The sequence below is a fragment of the Beauveria bassiana genome, assembly GCF_000280675.1.
Source record: "Beauveria bassiana ARSEF 2860 unplaced genomic scaffold BBA_S00004, whole genome shotgun sequence".
Classification (NCBI taxonomy): domain Eukaryota; kingdom Fungi; phylum Ascomycota; class Sordariomycetes; order Hypocreales; family Cordycipitaceae; genus Beauveria; species Beauveria bassiana.
Genome location: NW_007930839.1, coordinates 1,135,056 through 1,155,396, shown reverse-complemented (window position 1 = coordinate 1,155,396; position 20,341 = coordinate 1,135,056). Strand labels below are relative to the sequence as shown.

The window sequence follows — 20,341 nt, the reverse complement described above, 5'->3', positions numbered from 1 at the left end:
GCGAAAAAAAATATGCGAATTCACGCGTTCATTAATGATATATCAAAAGATCATCTCGATATGCACCGCACAACCTTAATCTAGCCCAAATTGCCAAATGTAATTACACCTTTACCATGAATCCATGGCAAGCTGCCAGCCTGCTGCCAATATTTTTTTTTGTAATACTGTACCTATATTACCATTAGAATCTCTTCGACCTCGCATATGTGACTCTGCAGTGCCACCGGCTTCACGGTCATGTCTGCCTCTTCTGGCCCTTGCTCCACATGTCACCTCTGCGTCCCCCGGCCCCGTCACTCAATCAACTGGTAATTGCATCACCCATGCCCTGGTACCACACCGAGAAGCCCTCCCTTCCTTCGCCAACAGGTTTTTTACCCGCCGAGGAACAATACCGATCACAAAAAGCGGAGAGCTGGGTCAACGTGGTCCGTTGCATGCTCGGCTCTCTGCTCCTCCGAGCTCACGCTCGCCAAGTCCCTCCATTCTCTGCAGTGATTGAGAGATTCTGGGCTTCGATAGTGTGGAAGTCGTTTGCAGCGCAGGCATCGGCAATGCGAGTGAGATGCAGAGCAAATTGATAAACAATACCGTCCAGCCAGCTTGCCAGCTTCAGCCCTCCCCCTCCTTCCCCCGCTCCCGACGCGTACATGAAGCATGCTGCACAGGCCGGGGAAGATGCAGATCGTAGCATCAACATGTGCATTTCATGTGACGTTTCGGTAGTATCACGAAACTGAAGCAAATCATCCGTGTCATCATCCAGCAACTATTACTGGCTCGGCCACAGGCCGTCAACGCCTCGCTTTATTTGCCAGGCATATATACGCACACGGACCATGTGAGCCCGGATCTTGCTAATATCTAATAGATAGTCAGTGAGCGGTTCTGCCCCAAGAAAAGGTCGCAGTCGTCGTCTCGCATCCATGATCCTTCCAAGCCGCCACCACAACCACAACTCCGCCGCGCCCTTGACAAATCCGCAGCTCCGGAGCTCCCAACTAGCGCCCGCTAGCTCGTGGCAAGCCCCTGGCCCATTGCGTCACTGGTTGGCTGACCACGTCGGAAACGATGCGCTGGCCGATGCTCTACTGCCGGCGCCCGTGAAAAGTAGTTCGTTAGGTCGAATTGTACATTAATAAATGAAGCTAGCAACTTGTCTTTGTCGTCTACCATCGTTTGAGCGCGGTGCAGCAACGCAGATCGAGTCTCGACTGGTTTCTGGATGGTGTTGAGGGGAATGGCTTGGATGGCGCACTGCTAAGGGCTTTATTGTTGCATCATGCATGTGACAAGTAGCCCTCGTCGCTTGTTTATCAATTTCGTGAGGGGCCCGTGGTAGATAGCGCGACGAGGTGCTTCTGCACGATTGCCGCTGTCATGCGTGCTTCTTTGCATCTCTAATCATTATTCAACATTCAATGTAATAAACAGCGTACACCTGACCCTAACTAAGTAGACACTTAGGTGACTGACTACCTTAGTAGGTACGAATAGCTCATGCTGCGCAACGCTCAACGCAAACACCCACAAACATACCCGCCAGCTGGCGACCGTCGTCTGTCCAATTCACCAAATTTACACACCTACGAATAATAGACTAGATGCTAGATGCACCTCTACATCATCTAAACGGGAAATTGCCATACTTTACCATTCTCACCGCTCCATCATCCAAATCTCCGAGACGAGTTATGCAACAGCTCTCGCGTCTCTTTGTCGCGCCTCCATGCCCTACTCGACCGCTTGAGCCGAGCCAGGTCATCGCCAAACAGATCAACTCTATCAGATCATCGCCAATCAACACGAAATTTAATCCTCTAGAAGTTTTCGCCTCTGCACTTTTTCGGAGAAGAGAACCTGTACCTCTTTAGGCCAGTCAATTTTTGCGCCATGACACATGAAAGCCGGCGGGACGCGATGAACCAACTACCAACGACGCTTTCTATCGTCGAGCTGCCAGCTTCATGGAACCCTCCTATCGACTCCCATATCCAAAGAAGGCAAATCACAATGATAATAATAAAAATATTGCGGACCAAAACAGACTCAAAGTCGCCAAAATCGGGACTATACCAACAGCCCAAGACACTCATCACCAACCCGGCAGTGGGCCATACAAATGTCTTATTACAATGCAGTTGCCATCATGCAACTTGCATGAGCTGGCTGCAGTAATTATTTCTTGCACACAACGGGTGAAATCCCAACCAGGCTGCCGAAAGCACACCGATGTCAACGATACTATCTCGACAATCCATCCCGTCAGGCGCATTTCACGGCCTTGCATTCCACTCCCCTCTCCCCCACAGAACAATGGCATACGAGTCGTTGAGACCCTGTGCCAAGGGTTCGCGACACACACCCAAGGTCATGCCACCAGCCCAGAATCGACCTCGCTGCTGCTCAACACGAGATCTTGGCGCACTCTCCACCTCGTGATTGGGCGCCTGCTCAGCCCGCCACAGCCGCCACGCATCGGTGCCACCGCCATCGTAATCGTGCTGTGCTGCCAAATACGAGAATGGCGTGCAGGGCTGTTGTTGGTACTTTTGGCCGTTCTTGGCCTTGATTGATCATTCGACCCTCTCCGCTATCCTTGATGCACGGCACTGAGACGTTGCTGTGCAGTGATCACCTGATATCTGATGCTGATCGCCGGGGACACGGAGAGACTCGTAACTAGTATTACAGCGCGAATGATCTAAAAAACACAAGTCTGTAGCAGCGTTGCATCGGCTTCTCCGACCTTGGTGTGGTAGCATAGTGACGGTGCAGGGCGCCCGTTTGAGATTGACGTTGCCACAAAATGTCGCTGCTGGTTACCATCGGTATGCCCGTTCTATGTTTTCATATATGCGGGCTTTTCTTGAGGAGGTTCTGCCAGCTTTATATGACTAATTGTTATTCCGAGCACAGCGAGGTCGTCAGCATCTCCCCACGGTAATCTGTCACAGTCGTTGGCACGTTTACGACTTCAAGTTCAATATCTGAATATGTTCACGTCACCTCGAAACGAAAGTCATATATACACGGGAAAATGCATGCTGGTCAGAAACTCTCACCATCATTGTCATGTCCAGCTCCCTCACAGAGAACTGCGAACCTTTTTGGCAAAATCGCCATTGTTCCTGGACAGCTGCGCCTCCCAGAGCATGGCACCGCCGTAGTTGGGCAGATTCATGGCCTCGACGCCCTTGAGGGCCTTGATGAAGGTGTCGGCGTCAACATAGCCCTCATCGCCGTCGGCCCCCGAGGCCAGGCCGCCGATGAAGAGCTTGGCGCTGCCGATGCCCTTGCTCCAGTTCTTGACGGCTGCGTTGAAGCCCGGCTGCGCAATGTTGCAATTGCCGTTGTTGTAAAACTGCACCCAAACGTAGTCGAGCAGCTCGCAGACTGCCAGGGGCTCAGACTGGTCAGGAAACGGGCACTGCGGCGCCGCCGTCATGTAGTACTTTTTGCTGCCGCTTTTGGCCATGTTGGCGCGGAAGCGCTTGGTCATTGCCAGGTAGCCCGTTGAGTCGTTGGTTTCGTTGTCTATCACTGGTTAGTTTCTGATTCTATTCTCGTTTCTTCTTGTCTTGTGTCTCTCAGAGAAACATACCTAGATCAACACCGTCGAGGTCGACGTCGCCAAACGGACGCAGCTCCTTGTAATCGGTGCCGCCGAGGAACAGGTTCCAAACCTGGTCGGCCACCTTTTCGCCCTGCGCGTCGCTGCTCAGGCGTACGTCCGAATAACTAGTGGCGCCGCCCATGGATAGAATCACGAGCTTGCCGTTGGCCTGACACTTCTTGATAGCGGGTACGAGCCGCGCACCGTCCTTGAGACCCGTCGCGCCGGCCTCGCGCTGCGCAGCCGAGGGCCCGTCGAGGCCCGACATCTCCAACCCCGGATAGCCGCCGGCCTTGTCAAAGTAGGCGAGGAAGGCCAGGTTGACAATGTCGTACGTGGCATCGTTGCACACGTCCATGAGCGACAGGTTGTCGTCCTGGGCGCCCCAGTACACGGTCAGTTTGCCGCCCGCGGCGCGCGTGCGGAGGTTTCTGCTCTCGGCGGCCGGGGCGGCAGCGCTGAGAGAGGTGAGGGCGGCAATGGCCGCGATGGCAGAGGTGCTGAAGAGCATTGGATGCATGTGTAAATGTACCGTCAAGGTAGCCTTTATCGGGCTTGAGGGTATCAAGGTGTAAGTAAGATGACCAGATCTTCAAATGCCAAGGGATATATTCAAACAGAACAGCACAAAACAGGCTAGTATTTATACTACTATTGCAGTCGCAACATTGACAGACCAGGCTATGTCCGCGCTTTGGGCACTTGCACCGTGATGAACTGCTACCTACACCTAACCACCGCAGAGCAGGTCGAGGATGGGAAACCTCATCTCCGGCCTCGCTGGCACATCAGATGTACAAATCAGGAAGCTAGAGCTTTACCCCTATGATCACGGCCTATCCAATTTGGACGGACACTTATGCGCCTATGACCACGGGGCTCGCCCGTCCATTCTATAAGCGGCATGGGCAGGACGGCGCAGGAACGGGGCGGAAGCGGGGGCTTAGTCTTGACTTCATCAAGCCGCATGTGGAAATAAATATAGCGCGGCGCTTGGGGTAAGGGCACTCAAATTAGCAGCGAGTCTAGGTATCATCGGGAGGGGCCTCTTATATTGAACGGGGTGACTTTCCTATTTGGACAAGACGTTTGCAAAGAAGAAACTGGTGAAGCAAAGGACAGGATGGACTCTTGTTCGTAAAGTGAAGTGTTGGTGTTGAGAATTGCCGTACTTTACCGGATGTACCTTGCTCTCTCTTTTTAAAGCAGCTTCCTATCTCGGTCATGCCTTGGAAGTCGTGCCAGAGCTGACAACGTTACATGGCAACTCGGGTGGTAGATTAGACAGAAACAGGTCAGAATAGACAAGCAGCGCGGCATATTGTAGCCTGCGCTGTTTTTCTGTGCCATTCGTTACCTCTTCTCTGTCTGTCTGTTTTTGGTCGACAAGGTGCTTGGAAATGACATCTTTCCCCCAAATCTTCCAAGGCAATCACTTTGCCACTTGAGTTTGCTCGGATTTTTTCACAGAATCATGGTCACGGGTTGATGGCAGGAACTCTATGAGCACTACTTTTGGAGACGGCATGCCGTTACAATAAGCCAGAAAAAAAAAGCTGCACTTTTGCAGATTTTGGGCAGGGCAGGAATGGTTTGCAATTCTCAACAACTCGAATAACAACCTTGCTGTACGATTTTTCAGCTGATGACTTTGTAGATGTATCAAGGGAACCCGCCAGCGGGGTGTACTCAAGGTTGTATTGCCCGCTACGAAATGTGGTAATTTGGCCCATTGCATCACCAGAGACTACCCGGCAGCCGCACTTGATGAGGAGATTAAACACGTTCAAGGTGAACTAGGAGACGCAGGTCTGTCTCATATTAATCAAGATGCCCAAAGCATTGGTTTGCTATAGCTGGTCAAATTACGAAATATTTTCACCCTTTCCTGATCACTAATATTGCTATTGCTAGACGAGGCCCATATTGCCAGCCATGGGAGCGCCAGTGTAGCTGCATTCCAGCACACTCGTAAAGAATCAGTGGGATATTAACAATTGAAATACATTTCCTTTTTGAATTGTTGTATAGCATTGGACCAAAACTCTGATACGTGACCCAACTATATATACGCCGCCGCCTTGTGCTCGCAGCTGCGAAAGCTCGGTGATGGGCTCCCCCCCCCCCCCCCCACGTGCAGACAACGAGACGGCGCCGTTGGCCGGCTGCTCTGCAGGGACAAGGGTCTTGCTAGAACCTAAGGTGCATAATGGCAGGCTCTTGACCCGAACCTGTCACTACCAATCTCGTACAAGAAGAGAAAGATGACGCTCAAGTGCTGTTGCATAACTCGTCCTTGAAATATTGACAGCTGGCAGGCCAATAAACTTTAGAGGCGGTCGCCACGTTGAGCGCCGCCGCCGCCGCCGCCGCATCTAGCCTATTACCCAACAGTGCTATGAGTCTCATCTTGCGACGATGAGGCCGCAATCACCTATCCCTCTAAACAACCGCCGCTACTCTCCCGACCTTTTATCTCGTCCTTTTACTTCTTCCTCTTCCTCTTCTCATCTGTCCTCCTCCCCTTCGCCGCCATCATCGCCGCTCCTCCGCAAACACAGCCCCGACACGACTCTTCTCCCTCCTCATCCTCATCATCACCGCCGCCGCATCACCGCCTACTCTTGCCTCTCCTGGCTCGCCCTCGCCGCATTCATCGCGCTCTTCATCATGATGCTCCTCCGCACACTACTCTACACCGCCGTCTCCGCCGCGCCGTGCGCCGTCTCCGCCGCCTGCTACCACGGCTTCCGCAGCGCCTTTAGCTTTGACGCGGCTCACCACCCCGCGTGGATGGGCGCGCTGCGCAACGACACGCTCCTCACGAGCCTCAGCATCCCCGGCACCCACGACACCATGACGTACGCCATTGGCAGCGACGTCTTGCAGTGCCAAAACTGGAACCTGTCGATGCAGCTCGCCGCCGGCCTGCGCTACTTTGACGTGCGCGCGCGCCTGCGCGACGACCAGCTGCACATTTATCACGGCGACGGCGACACGGGCTTTGGCTACCAGGACGTGCTGCTCGAGCTTTTTGCCTTTCTCGCGCAGCACCCGTCGGAAGCTGTCGTGATGCGGCTCAAGCAAGAGGGCAAGCCGCTCGGCCAGCACAACACGCTGACGTTTGAAGAGGCCTTCAACTACTACCGCCACAACTCGAGCATCACCGCCAAGCAGGCCGCTCGCCACATGCACGACTGGGATCCCGCCGCGCCGCTGCCCGCGCTTGGCCACCTCCGCTCCAAGGTCCTGGTGCTGCAGGACTTTCCGGCCGATAACGACGGGCCCGCCAACAAGTACGGCGTCGCCTGGGACGGCAAGCAAATGGTGCTCGAGGACCGCTGGATCGTCCCCGACGTCGACCACCTGCGCGACAAGTGGAACGCCATCCGCGAGGCCCTCGAGCGCGCCGCCGGCGACGTCCAGGACAACAAGGCGCTGTACCTGTCGCACATTTCCGCCAGCGTCGGCGTGCTGCCCATCGAGGCCGCCGCCGGACCCAAGAACGGGTCCGTCGTCGGCATGAATGACGAGACGGGCCGCTGGCTCGAAAACGGCGACCAGACTGGCCGTACCGGCATCGTCATTTTCGACTTTCCCGGCAAGAGGGCCATTGAAGCCGTCTTGGCGCGCAATGCCGCCTACAACGCTTGAAGCAAAGTAGTATAATGTATGGGGAATGAATGCTCTGCGTATTTACCACGTCGAAATGAAATAGAAAGTTGTACAACCACAAATAATGTTCCCCGAGAAACGAACAAAGGAAAAAGGAAGCCATAATAATGTTGCAAATGGAGAGACAGAAAGAGAAGCCATACTAATGTTGTTCCAAGGGAGAAACAAAAAAAAAAGACCACCATGATGAATAATGTTGCTCAAATAGAGAAACCACCATTAATATATTATAATACCCTTCACACCATCACTACTCGCACTCAGTGACTGCTTACAAGTTATTTTTTTAAAGAAACTATAATACCTAGAGAATTGTAGCAAAACTATATACTTCGAATATTTCATCTTCCGCAGAAAAAAAAAAGCAGGCGTACCTTGCAGTATCTCGTTTCAAAATGTCCCATATACATTGATTTCCTTCTTTCGAAAATCTGAATCATAGATAGACATGACTTGATGTACACGTGTGACATACACCATCTTCAAAGAAAGTCGCAAATCATGGCGCTTCTAATCGAAAAAAAAAAAAAAAACCACAATGCAATCACTTATATCCCCAAAGAAATAAAAAAACAAAGGAAAAAAAAAAAGTATCAACTCAAAAAAAAACAACTCCAAGCTTAACAATACTAAAAAGAAAATATGCAAATTTCCTCATCCTCGCTCACGTCAGAGGAGATGATGGCTCCTTGCGCTCCGGACTCGCCTCACGACTCTCAATCGAGTCCACCATTTGCAGCACCCTCGACTTGGCGCGCGCCCTCTCGAGCGTCACCGCCTCGGCCGTGCCATACACCGCCATGGACGAGCGCCGGCGGTCGTCGTCGCCGTCGGTTGAGTGACTGAGTCGAGGCTCGCGCAGCAGACCATTCTCCGCGAGCGCGCCCTGCCGGCTCATGCGCAGCATCGCCTCGCGGTCCAAGTCGTCGTGCTCGCCGGAACGCTTGCCGTACGACGTGACGGGCGTGAGGCTGCGCAGCGACGGCGTTATAAATGGTGACATCTGGCTGCCGCCCGTGTGCGTCGTGTCGTCTTTTGGTCCCAGCACCACCATCTGCGGCGGGGGCAGCTGCTGGTGTGATTGCTGCCCAGACGACTCGCTTGAGAGCTGGCTCACAGAGTCCAGCACCTCGGCCGTCTGCGGCTCGCGGATACGTGGAGGGTCGAGCACCAGCGCGCTCGGTTTGGGCTTGGGCTTGGTGATGGACAGCGGCGGCGGCGGCGGCATGTCGTCGTCGTCGTCGTCGTTGTCGTCGTCGTCCTTATTGTCGTTGTCGGTGGCGTTCACCACTCGCAGCCGCTCCTTGGGCACCGTGAACATGACCTGTACGAGACGCTGCTCAATGGCGCGCTCAATGTCCCAGTCAGTCTCGCACGCGGCAGCCGTACCGCTCAGGCGGCGCTTGCTGCTGTCTAAATCCGACACGTCATGTTCGCTCTGCGGAGGGTCACTCAGATTCCAGCCGCCGCGGCCCTGCTTCCTTCGCAGGATTTCACCGCTGACGCCTGCGAGAGGAGCCTCGTAATCGGCGCTGACGCGCTCCAGGGACGGTCGACGGGGGCTCTCTTCGCGCTCCGACACCCCGGGGGAGGAGGCTGATTCAGAGCCAGAGAAGACGCGGCGTAATGAACCGAGCCATGTCCGTCGGGGTTTATTCTTCGAGGGCGATCCGGGAACGGGAATGTGATCGTACTCATCGTAGCCGCTTCCCCGGAGCAGACCAGGTGCCTCGGCTTGGAGGTTGCCAAAGCCAGACTTGGCCGTGCGGTAGCTACCGGACGAGGAGCTGGCGGCCTTCTTATGGTATACACCAGCGCCTGCGAGCAAGCTGTCCGCGGCACTGCGCGTCGACTCGGACAAGTTGGAGCCGCTTCGGGAGTCGTCGTCGTGATGCGCCGAATGGTGGTGCCAGTCCCCACGCGTCGGCGAGCCTCGGCCAGCGCGGTTGCGGGCATATTTTGTTAGAAGCGCTTCGGCACCCCCGTCCGCTTCCGACGACCACTCCTGCACCTCACGATCCGGGCGTTCGGGGCTCGGCGTGCCACGGCTCGGAATGGCAAACATGGCTTCCGCACCCGCCGCCGCCGCGCCTACACCCGCCGCCGCAGCAGCATTGTAACTCGTGCCCGGCGGGGTCTGGAACGGATCCGGGTGCGTTTCCGACGAGGGCGTCAGGAGCTCCTTTTCGCGAAAGTGGTCTTCATCTTCGTCATCTTCTAGAATCGGGTGAATCTGGCCCGGGGGCGAGGAAAAGTTGGACATTCTTCGCGCGTCGGACGACGGCAGGTAGGGCACATAGCCACCACGGAGCTGGCCGCTGACAGGTTTTCTAGGAATCGTGTTTTGCTGCTCGCCAGAGGCACCGCTCATGGACAGGCTCTCGTAGCCGCCCTGTGCCTTTTCGCTGTACGTCTGCCGGCTATTATTGTAGTTGCTGTGTTGGTTGTTGTGATTGTCGCGCGAGCCGAACCAGCCCCATTGACCATAGCCCGCTGGCGGCTCCATGACATCGTCGCGATCGTTAAAGAACTCGGCATCCCGAGCCATGGCCTGCGCGGCCTCGTCACGTCTCACCTCGTTGCGCTGTTTGCGTTGGCGGAGACAGCACAAGAGCGCAATGGCGCCGATGAGCAGCAGCAAGCCCAGGCCAAGGCCCAGACCTAGGCCTAGGCCGAGTTGTCGAGAGCGATTGCTTGAGCCTTGATCATTCGAACCGATGCTCGGGGCGTCAGGGTCGCTTGGACTTGGCGGCGGTCGCTTATATTCCTGGGTCCACGCCATCGAGGTCAGGTTCAGGAATCTCGCGGTATCGGGCGCTGCTCTCTTGCTCGCTGACGCGCTGTCGCTCGCGTTAATCGTCCACCCACCATAGACCATCATGATGTTCCCCGGCAGCAGAGCAGCACCGTGGCCGTATATAGCATCGCCCTCAGGCTGCGCATCCGGCACCGCCCACATCCACGAGTTGTATGTTTGGCTCATCTTCAGGATCGCCAACTGAGGCTCTGCCGCCGTGCTCACGTCGCCCACCCAGCCGCCCATGACTACGACCTCGCTTCCGTCCTGGCTGAGAATAGCCGTGTGGCCGGATCGGCTCGTGACCTCGGGCACGTCGACGTCGTCGCCCCGTCTGCTCTTGCTGCCGCTGCGGATTAGTTCTGCATTGGCCGTCTTGCCGACGGGCTGCTTGATGTCGATGTACGACCACGCCTGCTCGGGCAAGCTCCACACCGCTGCGGTGCTCATGTTGATGAATGCCGTCTGCGTGTGCCCGCCGAGCAGGATATATGTCATCTTCTGCGTCACGGTGCCTGAGATGTTGGTAATCGAGGGCGGCTGGGGCGTGAGCGTGAATCCGGCAAACGGCGAGCGTGGACCGGCCGTCGATGCAATAAAGGCATCGTAGTCCGTCTGCGCATCGCTGCTGCCTGGTGCTAGGCTCAGCATCGTCTTGGTGTAGTTGGCGTTGGCCTGCCAGTTCTTGGCATCAGTACCCGGCGTCTCGCACATGCCGCCGTAGCTGTACAAGGTCGGCTGGTCCATGACGGGCGCGAGCTTGGCGGTGAAGGCCAGTGTGCCGCCGAGGAAGAAGGGAGCGCCGCCGGGGCTCGTGTTCTTGGCCGTGTTGCGGGTGGTACGCTTCGTCCAGGCACCACCGCCCTCGGTCGTGGCGCTGTCTTTGCTGTCATCAAAAGACCAGACGGATCCTGCGTCACCGCCGCAGACGCCGGTGTAGACCAGCACGGAGCCATTGGCGGTGCGAACGGCGCCAAAGGCCGTCGCGGGGTCGGCGTCGCGCAAGAAGGGCAGCTGGCTGGAGAGCACCTTGGGATTGAGGTCGGCGTTGAGCTTGTTGTTGTAGTCGAAGGAGAGAAATTGTACGCTGCCGTCGTCGGCCTGCTTGAACATGTACGTCTGGCCGGCGCCGTGGCAGGACGACTTGCTGAAGCAGGCCGGCGTGAAAATCTGCGTCGGCACATAGGGAAACTGGTGCACCGCCACGGTCGTCGATGCCGAGAGCAGCGCGAGCAGGACTACCGAGAGTGGCCGCCGTCTGGACCGTCGCACAGCGCGGGGACGCTGATGCGATGTGGTCATCGGTGATGTGCTCGGGTTTATAGTGCGAATGTATGGTCAAGGAGTAACGGGATTGGTCGTATTTCGGTCGACGTCGCTTCTTTAAATCATGATGCCTGCGCTTTTTCTTGGTTGAGAGTTTGCAATCTGTCTTTGGTCGAGCTCGTCGGGCCCGATATAGCAAACCACGTATGTGTGACTGCTGAGAAGCAAGCTGTGCGACCAGCCTGTCAAAGTAAACAAAAAAAAAAGGGACCATACACGATGGTACGACTTGTCAACGTCAGCGCAGTCCAGGCTGCTAAAAGAAAGAAATCAAAAGAATAAAGGGCCAGAATTGTCAAGAACAGACGACAAGTCAAGGGTGAAAGTCAAGACTGGGTTATGCCCTGTGCAAAGCAGACTGAGAAGCACAAACGATGTCTCGCCGGTCCGGTGTCTATATTCAGACCAAGAAAGCGGGGGTCCTGGTAACAAGTAGCAACGAAGAGGGAGGGCTGGTCAGCTAAGCGAGGGATAGAGTGCCACTTGGACTTGTGTACGGATTATGATGCAAATGGACGAATAGAATCAAATGATTCATTTGATCGACCACCGCAGTCAAGGTTTCTGCTGGTTACGCCAGCCAAAGTAGTGGTAAAACGGGGCGCCGCATCCCAAGATGAGCATATCCACTGGTCTGGTGTCTGGTCTAGCCACCATATAATCCAAGTGGACACGCGATGTCGGTGGTTCGAGAACGGTCCTATTGTCTCCCAATGCGTGTGTCTTCGACTTCTTCGAGCAGCGTGGTGGGCGGGATGGTGGGCAGGATGGTGGTGCTTTGTTTTTTTCTGCGGTGGTTGCCCGGGGGATGCCGCATCACGAGGGTGGTGTGGAGTTGCGTCCCGAACACACTACCAGTAAGCGATTTCGGTTTTTCCCGCGGCGATCAAAGTCTATATGATTTCGAAAGAACACGAACAAGATGCTTTCACTCTACGGTACTCTGCTGAGAGTGCGCTATGGCATTTTTTCTTTTTGCGAGCAAGCTGGCGCACCTCTAGCTCGGTAGTGTAAGCCAAAATCTCGATGAAGAAACGTGCTCCCCGGCGTGTCCAAGTTGGCGTAGAACTGGATTCACAAAAAACAAGGTTCACGTTGTAATATGCTTGACTCAATCTTCAGCGGCTACTACTCATGCAAAACGAGCCGGAGTGGCACTCGACCAAAGAATGCGGACAGACCATCACGACGGAAGTCTACACTGAAACCGATCAATTGCATCCGAATATATGCTTTGAGCGAGTGAGTGCCTTCTAATTATCCGGCTAGACAGGTCTGGGTGCCGGGTGACGCGACGCTGTGTTGACGCATTTCCAGATAATTTGTATTCAGATTAGTTGATATGACGAAAGCGGCCATAACGGTAGCTCCTTAGCGCCAGTTTTTCTTCAACCTGCGACCAACAGACGGCAACCTCATGTTACAAAACGTGGAATGCGTTTGAAGCACACAATTGTGACGTGAGAGGCGAATAAACAAGCAAAAATGCTCATAGAACAGATAGCAACCCAGGTCTCGACACGGCACGATTGTCAAGGAGTCATCGGCAAGCAACAGTCATCCCAACTTGTCTTCATTGTAGAGTTGCTCCAAGCGTCCGCAGCGCAAAGCTGTAGCCCTTTGATGTCTGATCGGCGTTTCAAGACTCCATTTCGGCGTTATTGATACATGTGTTCGGCGTCTGATTTCGAAACCACTGGGCTATCGCCGATAAAGAGTCAGAATGAGCCCCGGCTCCGGCAACACTTGCACCAAAATTTGTGATTCATACCGGAGCGGCGCCTGTCCGCGGGTCTTCTGTCTCCACTCCGGAGGGCGCGCCAACAGAGTCACCACGTCGGAGCCGGGACTGGGGTGGTATAAAACGGCCATGGTGTGCTATTGCGTGATTCTACAACACATCCTTTACAATCGCATCTGACTTTACACAGCGCAAAATGCCTCTACATATGCGCGTGGCCACCGAGGCCGATACAGACGCCATTGGCCGCGTGGCTACGGCCGCCTTTGACCCTGCCACAGATGCCATTGCGCGCAACCTCTTTCCCGCACGGCTGCAGCCGGCCGTGCCCAAGCCCGAGAATGCCGCGATTGCGTGGCGACAGACGCGCAAGGGTATCAAGATGAACACGGAGCGCATCACGCTGATGGTCGTGACGGACGAGCAGCTCGACGGCAAGATTGTCGGCTTCTCCATGTGGGAAGAGCCACTGGCCGAGGGACAGGCGGGCGAGTCCGCGTCCAAGGAACTCGTTCCGTGCGAGACACTGGATGAAGAGGCATACAAGGAGCTGCGAAGAGTGAGTGAAGAGGCCACGTTGGGTTTTCTCGGCAAGGATGGCGCAAAGCACATGTGGTGTGAGTATCGACGGGGCCGTTTGCAGGTTGTGCATGCGTCGACTGACAGGAAGCAGATCTCGACTACCTGGGAGTCGATCCAGGCCAACAGCGCAGAGGAATCGGAAAGATGCTGCTCGATTGGGGCCTAGAAAAGGCCCGAGAGCAAGACAAGGACGTGTACCTGATTGCGACACCCGCGGGTCGTCCACTATATCAAGCAGTGGGATTCGAAGATTTGGGCTCTTTTATGTTGTTCGATACACCGCATCACGGCATGATAAAGAGGCGGCCGGGGTATAGACGAATCTCGAACGAATAGACGGGATCAATTGCATGCATATGCGCTTGAAGAAACATGGACGTACAAGTATGACAAGCTAGACTTGGACATTGTGATGACTATCATCTTCATAAAGTTCATCTCGATGCAACACGACTGAGATTGATTATTAACCGTACGTGAATTGCTTGACGATAGCTCGCGCAAAGTTGTACGGAAAACCCATTCGTCACGCGGCAAAACGCTGCGCAGAGTGTTTCGTGGCTGAGTGACAGTTTATTTCCTAATCTCTCAAAACGCCTGAATAATGAAACCTGGAATCGGCAAGCCTATCGTCTTCTTACAATCACAACGAGAGGCTGGGAAACACAACGGCGAGATCGACGCGATAGGGCGAGAAGCACTACTAGTAAGCTGATGCATGACTGCCATGAGAAATGGTCGTGGGTGTATCTGATAGAAACGGTCATAGTGCAACGGATAAAGCCCATTCGCAAAGTCGAGCAGGTGGTGATGGTGATGTCATGATCAACCGGAGTTGAGTGGTGTTTCCACCTTGGACAAGGTTTGGAGCCTTTGCACGCCAAACACGCCAAGTCTGAGAGCGAGCATACGAGAGAGCCTGGCCACCCATCGGCAGGTACTGGTACGTCGCAAATGAGAGTTCAAGCATAAATCGTAAATTACCGTTATGGCTCGCGGCTCGCAATCCATATTATTCGAGCTATTATTTGTCTTCAGACGTGTTGCACTCGATATTGTCACGGTTGTCATCGTGTGCTTGCCAAGGTGCTCCTGGGCATACAGGGACGGATCGACCGCCGGAAAGAGACTTGCTCTCCACCCTGCCGAATTTGCGCCACGCAGATTTTTCGGCTACAGGATTCCTTGAGGCGCGGTAGATGGTCCGAGGCTTCTGGGGTTGGACGTGCCCACGAGCCATGACGATTACAATGCATGTCTACGAGTGAGTGACAATGTCGACTAGCCTGGCTGGCTGGATTGGGCAACCAAGCTGGATGGGCTGGTTGTTTATGGCGAGTTGAGGGTGAAAACGGTTGGGTGTAGTCGGGCACCGATATGTGTTTCAACTGTAGTGACGGCGGTGTACAGAAAGTGTGAAAGTGTGTTGATGGTTATATGTACAGAGTATTTGGTGGTCATTAAGACAATGGATTATGGTGTTGATGGCGGCTTGAGGCGAACGGCGACAGGGGTAAGGGAATGACGCAGGCATGAAGGGTGATGTCTTGCAATTGGGACCACAAATCCACAGCATCCAAATAATCGGGTCTTGTTGAACCGAGGGTTGTGAGGGTTGGCATGCCAGCATGGTCCGGATGGAGGCATGGCGTATGGCTACATGGCTGCATGGCTGATGGGTGGAAGGGATCAAAGGGATGTCTGATTGTGTGGGCGTTGATGAATGGATGGATGGTGGCGTCTAGGGTGTTGTTGAAGGGAGTGTGGTGGGGGTTGAAAAGGTGAGGCCAGAGGACAGAGTGAAGAATATCAACAGATGAAGCTGAGCAAACGGACGAATTGACTTTTGGGAGTCTGGCAGTTGGCAACTGGCAACCGGCAACTGGCAAGCTCTTTCGGTTGCCAGTCCAGGGGCCAGGTGGAGGACCTTGCCAGCTGTGTCGATGTGGCAGTGAATGTGGCGCTGCAGAGTCAAGACCAGCTGGGCAGGGATGTGGGAGCCAAGACACTGTCTAGGTAGGATACAAGTACTTGACAGCTTGAGTACATACCTGCAGTGTGGCTACACAAGCACCAGAGTCATAAAGTAATGGAACCAGATTGGCTCCTGTGCTACGGAGTACCAGTACCCTTCTTTGCATTGAACGGCTCCGTCATCATCAACTGCAAACTGCTCTGTGAGTCCATTATCTTGCGAGGTGGGGCGAAGAAAATTGGCAAGCAGTGGGGAGTTCATCGTGGCCCAGATAGTGCCAGTGCTCATAAAATACAGGGGGAATGAGGAGCTTGGAGAACTGGAATCCCGAAGGATGGCGGCCATCTGTGAGCGGGCGCGGTTAGAGGCAAAGAGTAAAGAGTACTAGAGTAAATTTTTTAAAATTGCATGTCCATATGTTAGTGGAGACGCAGAGCATCCGTGTGAAAGCGAGGAATTGGAAAAATTGAAAATCAAAATGTCGATGTAGAGATGAAGGATGGTAAGAAGCAGCCAAGTATTGAGAATATTGCAGATAAAAAGCCAGTGACATGGGACAGGCACGCATCGTGCGAAAGCCATGACGCCGTTTTTGGGTTGCCAGTCCTCGTTGCTGGGCTGGTGTGGCTGGGCATGCCGTGCTCATGGGTTGGAGTGGTGGCCTCTCACCTCTGTACAAATTAGTGGGGGTCTGTCTGGCTACTGTATGATTGTGTGATCAACGACGTGAATAGTACGGATTATCAGCAGGCAAGTTGAATATTCACAGAAAAGCGAGATGACACTGAGCCGGCTTACGAAGTACTTGTTTTATTTTTCCGTCTCGACTAGATTCTTCTGCAACAAAATGCAGTATAGAGACTGCTTGGCTGCTTCGGCACTTTGTGCCACAATATCGGTCCTGCAAGCCTCCTGCAAGTTCCAGCGCGTCAGGCTCATCTGGCTCTCACATGCCCTGACAACACAGAGGGCAGCGCTGCTTCAGCTCTCCTTGTCTCAATTGACCCACTTGGACCCAGCTTCAGATCGGCATCCACCTCTGAGCGGTCACCCGGCGCCCCACCGGCTGTCCACCCGTACGTTTGCAAGTCGAGGTACCGAGTCGTCGTCTACCAGCGTCAAGCTGCACCATGGTTGTCTTATCCAAGACAACTTGACTTACAATTACGTCGTTGACACTGTCCTCCCCCAATGTACCTCCTGCTAGGGCACCCTCTTGACGTGTCTGCAGCCTTGGCTCCCTGGCCCTCCTCGTAGACCATAATAATAATAAAGCTTCCTTTTGCTGGCCCAGCTTCTTATTAATTTCCCTTGCGCTCATTACTTCCTCAGTGCCTTGAAACAATCAGCGATTGTTTAAACTTGCCGCAGTCGCTGCCTCGTGCATCGCATAGTGTCTCGCCTTCCTCCGGTTTGCAGTATTTACGACTCGTCAACAATTAACAAAGCGTCCCATCGCTCACGGTCCTGGCAACACCAAGGTCACACACCATCGAGATTGGCCATAAACTCAAATCTCCCCCGTACACGAACGCTGGTGTTTCGCCCTGCGCTACCAAGATACTGCTAGCAGCATAGACAAAACCCCTACGGCTCGCCCACACGCACCGCTCGAGCGTCTTGTCTTTTTTTTTTTCTATACTACGTCAATTGCGATACCCCGTCCTGCTACTGCGCATCGCCAGCCTCATCCCCTCCCTACACGCAAACGCGAACCAACCTTAGCAGTCGTCTAGTCGCTGCACGAAGCAGTCGACAACTCTCCTGCTATGGGCGCTTTCATCAGCTGGATCAACGATGCTCTCGCCAAAGATCCCAACCAGGGATCGAGCCAGTCAACTACGTCGTCTTCGCTTTCGGGTTCGTCACTATGCCGCTATTCGCTGCCTCATCTCACCAGCTAATAACCTGCATTCAGGCATGATTTCGACGCTGGTGCCTGTCTTGGTTGTCTCAGCAGTCTACTTCGTCATTTGGCTCGTTGCCAGACGTTCTCAGACGCGCTTCTACGAGCCGAGAGCATATCTCGGCTCACTGCGCCCATAGTAAGTATAATTGGCTTTTTCCGTGCTTCAAGCGCAAATGCGAACGATTCTAACCCGGCCAGTGAACGGTCGCCTGCTCTGCCCAAGGGCTGGTTCAATTGGATTGGTCCTTTCTGGAAAATCCCTGACGAGACAGCTCTGCGCCATCAGAGCCTCGACGCCTACCTCTTCATTCGCTACCTCAAAGTCTGCACCATCATCGCCTTTGTCAGTCTGTGCATCACCTGGCCCATTCTCTTCCCCGTCAACGCGACTGGTGGTGGTGGCCAGGCCGAACTCGACATTCTCTCCTTTAGCAATGTCGACTCCTCCACCCACAAGAACTACTACTACGCTCACTGCTTTGTTGGCTGGGTTGTCTATGGCTTTGTCATGTACATGATTACCCGCGAGCTCATCTTCTACATCAACATCCGCAACGCCTTCTTCAACCATCCCAACTATGCTCGTCGCATCTCGGCTCGCACCGTCCTCTTCACCAATGTTCCCCAGGACTACCTCGATGAGGCCCGTCTCGAGGCCATGTACCCTGGCGCTATTCGTCGCCTTTGGATTGCCGGCGATATCAAGGAGCTCGATGAAGCCGTAACCAAGCGTGACGAGACCGCTCTCAAGCTCGAAAAGGGCGAGGTCAGCCTTATCAAGGCCGTCAACAAGGCCCGCGCCAAGGAACTCAAGAAGAATGGTGGCAATGCCGAGGAGCAGGCTGCCGTCACCCACGACGCCGAAACCGGTAACATTGCTTCTCGCTGGATTCCCGACAAGAAGCGCCCCTCTCACCGTCTTGGATTTCTCGGTCTCCTCGGCAAAAAGGTCGACACCATTGAATGGGGCCGCTCCGAGCTCAGAGAAAGCATCCCCAAGATCCAGGCCGCCCAGAATCAGTACCTCGCTGGCAACTACACCAAGGTGCCCGCCGTCTTCATCGAGTTCAACACCCAGCGCCAAGCACAGGATGCCTACCAGAGTGTCAGCCACCACACTGCCCTCCACATGGAACCCAAGGCCATTGGCGTCCAACCCCAGGATGTCATCTGGAAGAACCTTGGTCTGCCATGGTGGCAGCTGGTCATCCGCCGCTATGCCGTCTACGCCGCCGTCACCGCTCTTATCGTCTTCTGGGCAATTCCTGTTGCTATCATCGGTGTAATTTCTTCCGTCAACACCATCAAGTCTCTCCCCGGCCTGACCTGGATTGGATCTATCCCCCCCGTCATTCTCGGTGTTGTCTCCAACCTGCTGCCCTCTGTTGCTCTCGCCATCCTCATGTCTTTTGTCCCCGTCTTCATGCGTGGATTCTCTCACCTCGCTGGCGCAAAGACCAACACTGAGGCTGAGCTCTTCACCCAGCAATCGTACTTTATCTTCCAGGTCATTCAAGTCTTCCTCATTCGCACCATGACCAATGCTTTCGCCGATTCCATCGTTCAGATCGCCCAGAACACCTCGCAGATTCTTCCTGCTCTTGCTACCAACATCCCCAAGGCCTCCAATTTCTACATCTCGTACTTTATCGTTCAGGGTCTGACCATTGCCATTGGCACGCTCACCCAGGTCGTCGGGCTCTTTGTCTTCAGACTCCTTTACAAGTACCTCTCCGGCACCCCCCGTGCTCTCTTCGAGAAGTGGACCACCCTTGCTGGTGTTCTCTGGGGCAGCGTCCTTCCTGTCTACACCAACATTGTCGTCATCGGTATAACCTATTCGGTCATCGCCCCCCTCATGCTGTTTTGGTCCACTCTTGGTCTCTTCCTTTTCTACCTCGCCTACCGCTACAACCTGATCTTTGTCAGCCAGACCACTGTCGACACTAAGGGTCTCATTTACCCTCGCGCCCTCAAGCAGCTCTTTGTTGGTGTCTACCTCGGCGAGGTTTGCATCTTTGCTTTGTTCGTCCTTGCAAAGACCCCAGGGCCCGCTGTCTTGATGGGTGTCTTCGTCTTCTTCACCATCCTGTACAACATTACTCTCCTCAAGACCTTTGCCCCTCTGCTGCATGGTATCCCCACCAGTCTGGAGGTCGAGTCCCAGCTCGCATCCGGACACCTTGGCAGTGCTGCCACAGGTGATGCCTATGATTACAAGAAGGCCAATGCTGCTGAAAACGGAGCTCACGCTGCCTCCGCCAGCAACGGCGCCAACGGCACCCATGCCAACGGCAACTCGGCCACTGCGCCTACCGCTGCCAAGCCCAAGGGCAACATCTTCCAGCGGTTCCTTAAGCCTTGGATTTACTCTGACTACCACGTTCTCCAGAGGCTCATCCCTGCAAACGACTACGACGTCGCCAACGAGATCTCCCCCGAGTCCGAGGCCCAGGCCTATCTTCCTCCTGCCGTGTACAAGCAGGCCCCCGACCTGTGGATCCCCGAGGATGCTGCCGGTGTCTCCAAGCAGGAGATTGCTCAGACATCCAAGGTCATCCCTATCTCCGACGCAGGCTGCACCCTCGACGAAAAGAACAACATGCACTGGGACGAGGACAATGCACGCCCTCCTATTTACACTGAGAAGCCCGAGTACTAAAGGAGAAGTTGGGGGATGTGTGTGTGTGTGTGTGTGTGTGTGTGTGTGTATTCTT

General features: G+C 54.5%; 5 protein-coding genes across 5 annotated transcripts; 3 read left to right on the top strand and 2 right to left on the bottom strand.

Annotated features, from left to right (window-relative positions):
- Positions 1 to 3,091: 3,091 nt before the first annotated feature.
- BBA_02153 (putative endochitinase CHI3) lies at positions 3,092 to 4,130 on the bottom strand (the record flags this gene model as incomplete). Its single annotated transcript, XM_008597250.1, has 2 exons — positions 3,092 to 3,540; positions 3,608 to 4,130. 2 exons carry the CDS (start codon positions 4,128 to 4,130, stop codon positions 3,092 to 3,094), a joined length of 972 nt encoding a protein of 323 aa, XP_008595472.1.
- Positions 4,131 to 6,037: 1,907 nt separating this feature from the next.
- Positions 6,038 to 7,273, top strand: BBA_02152 (phosphatidylinositol-specific phospholipase C; the record flags this gene model as incomplete). Its single annotated transcript, XM_008597249.1, has 1 exon — positions 6,038 to 7,273. The coding sequence occupies one exon, from the start codon at positions 6,038 to 6,040 to the stop codon at positions 7,271 to 7,273; it is 1,236 nt and encodes a 411-aa protein (XP_008595471.1).
- A 685-nt stretch (positions 7,274 to 7,958) lies between these two features.
- On the bottom strand, positions 7,959 to 11,393 carry BBA_02151 (uncharacterized protein; the record flags this gene model as incomplete). Its single annotated transcript, XM_008597248.1, has 1 exon — positions 7,959 to 11,393. The coding sequence occupies one exon, from the start codon at positions 11,391 to 11,393 to the stop codon at positions 7,959 to 7,961; it is 3,435 nt and encodes a 1,144-aa protein (XP_008595470.1).
- A 1,961-nt stretch (positions 11,394 to 13,354) lies between these two features.
- Positions 13,355 to 14,076, top strand: BBA_02150 (GNAT family acetyltransferase, putative; the record flags this gene model as incomplete). Its single annotated transcript, XM_008597247.1, has 2 exons — positions 13,355 to 13,775; positions 13,832 to 14,076. The coding sequence occupies 2 exons, from the start codon at positions 13,355 to 13,357 to the stop codon at positions 14,074 to 14,076; spliced, it is 666 nt and encodes a 221-aa protein (XP_008595469.1).
- Positions 14,077 to 17,484: 3,408 nt separating this feature from the next.
- Positions 17,485 to 20,286, top strand: BBA_02149 (phosphate metabolism protein; the record flags this gene model as incomplete). Its single annotated transcript, XM_008597246.1, has 3 exons — positions 17,485 to 17,575; positions 17,634 to 17,760; positions 17,823 to 20,286. 3 exons carry the CDS (start codon positions 17,485 to 17,487, stop codon positions 20,284 to 20,286), a joined length of 2,682 nt encoding a protein of 893 aa, XP_008595468.1.
- Between the last annotated feature and the right edge of the window lie 55 nt (positions 20,287 to 20,341).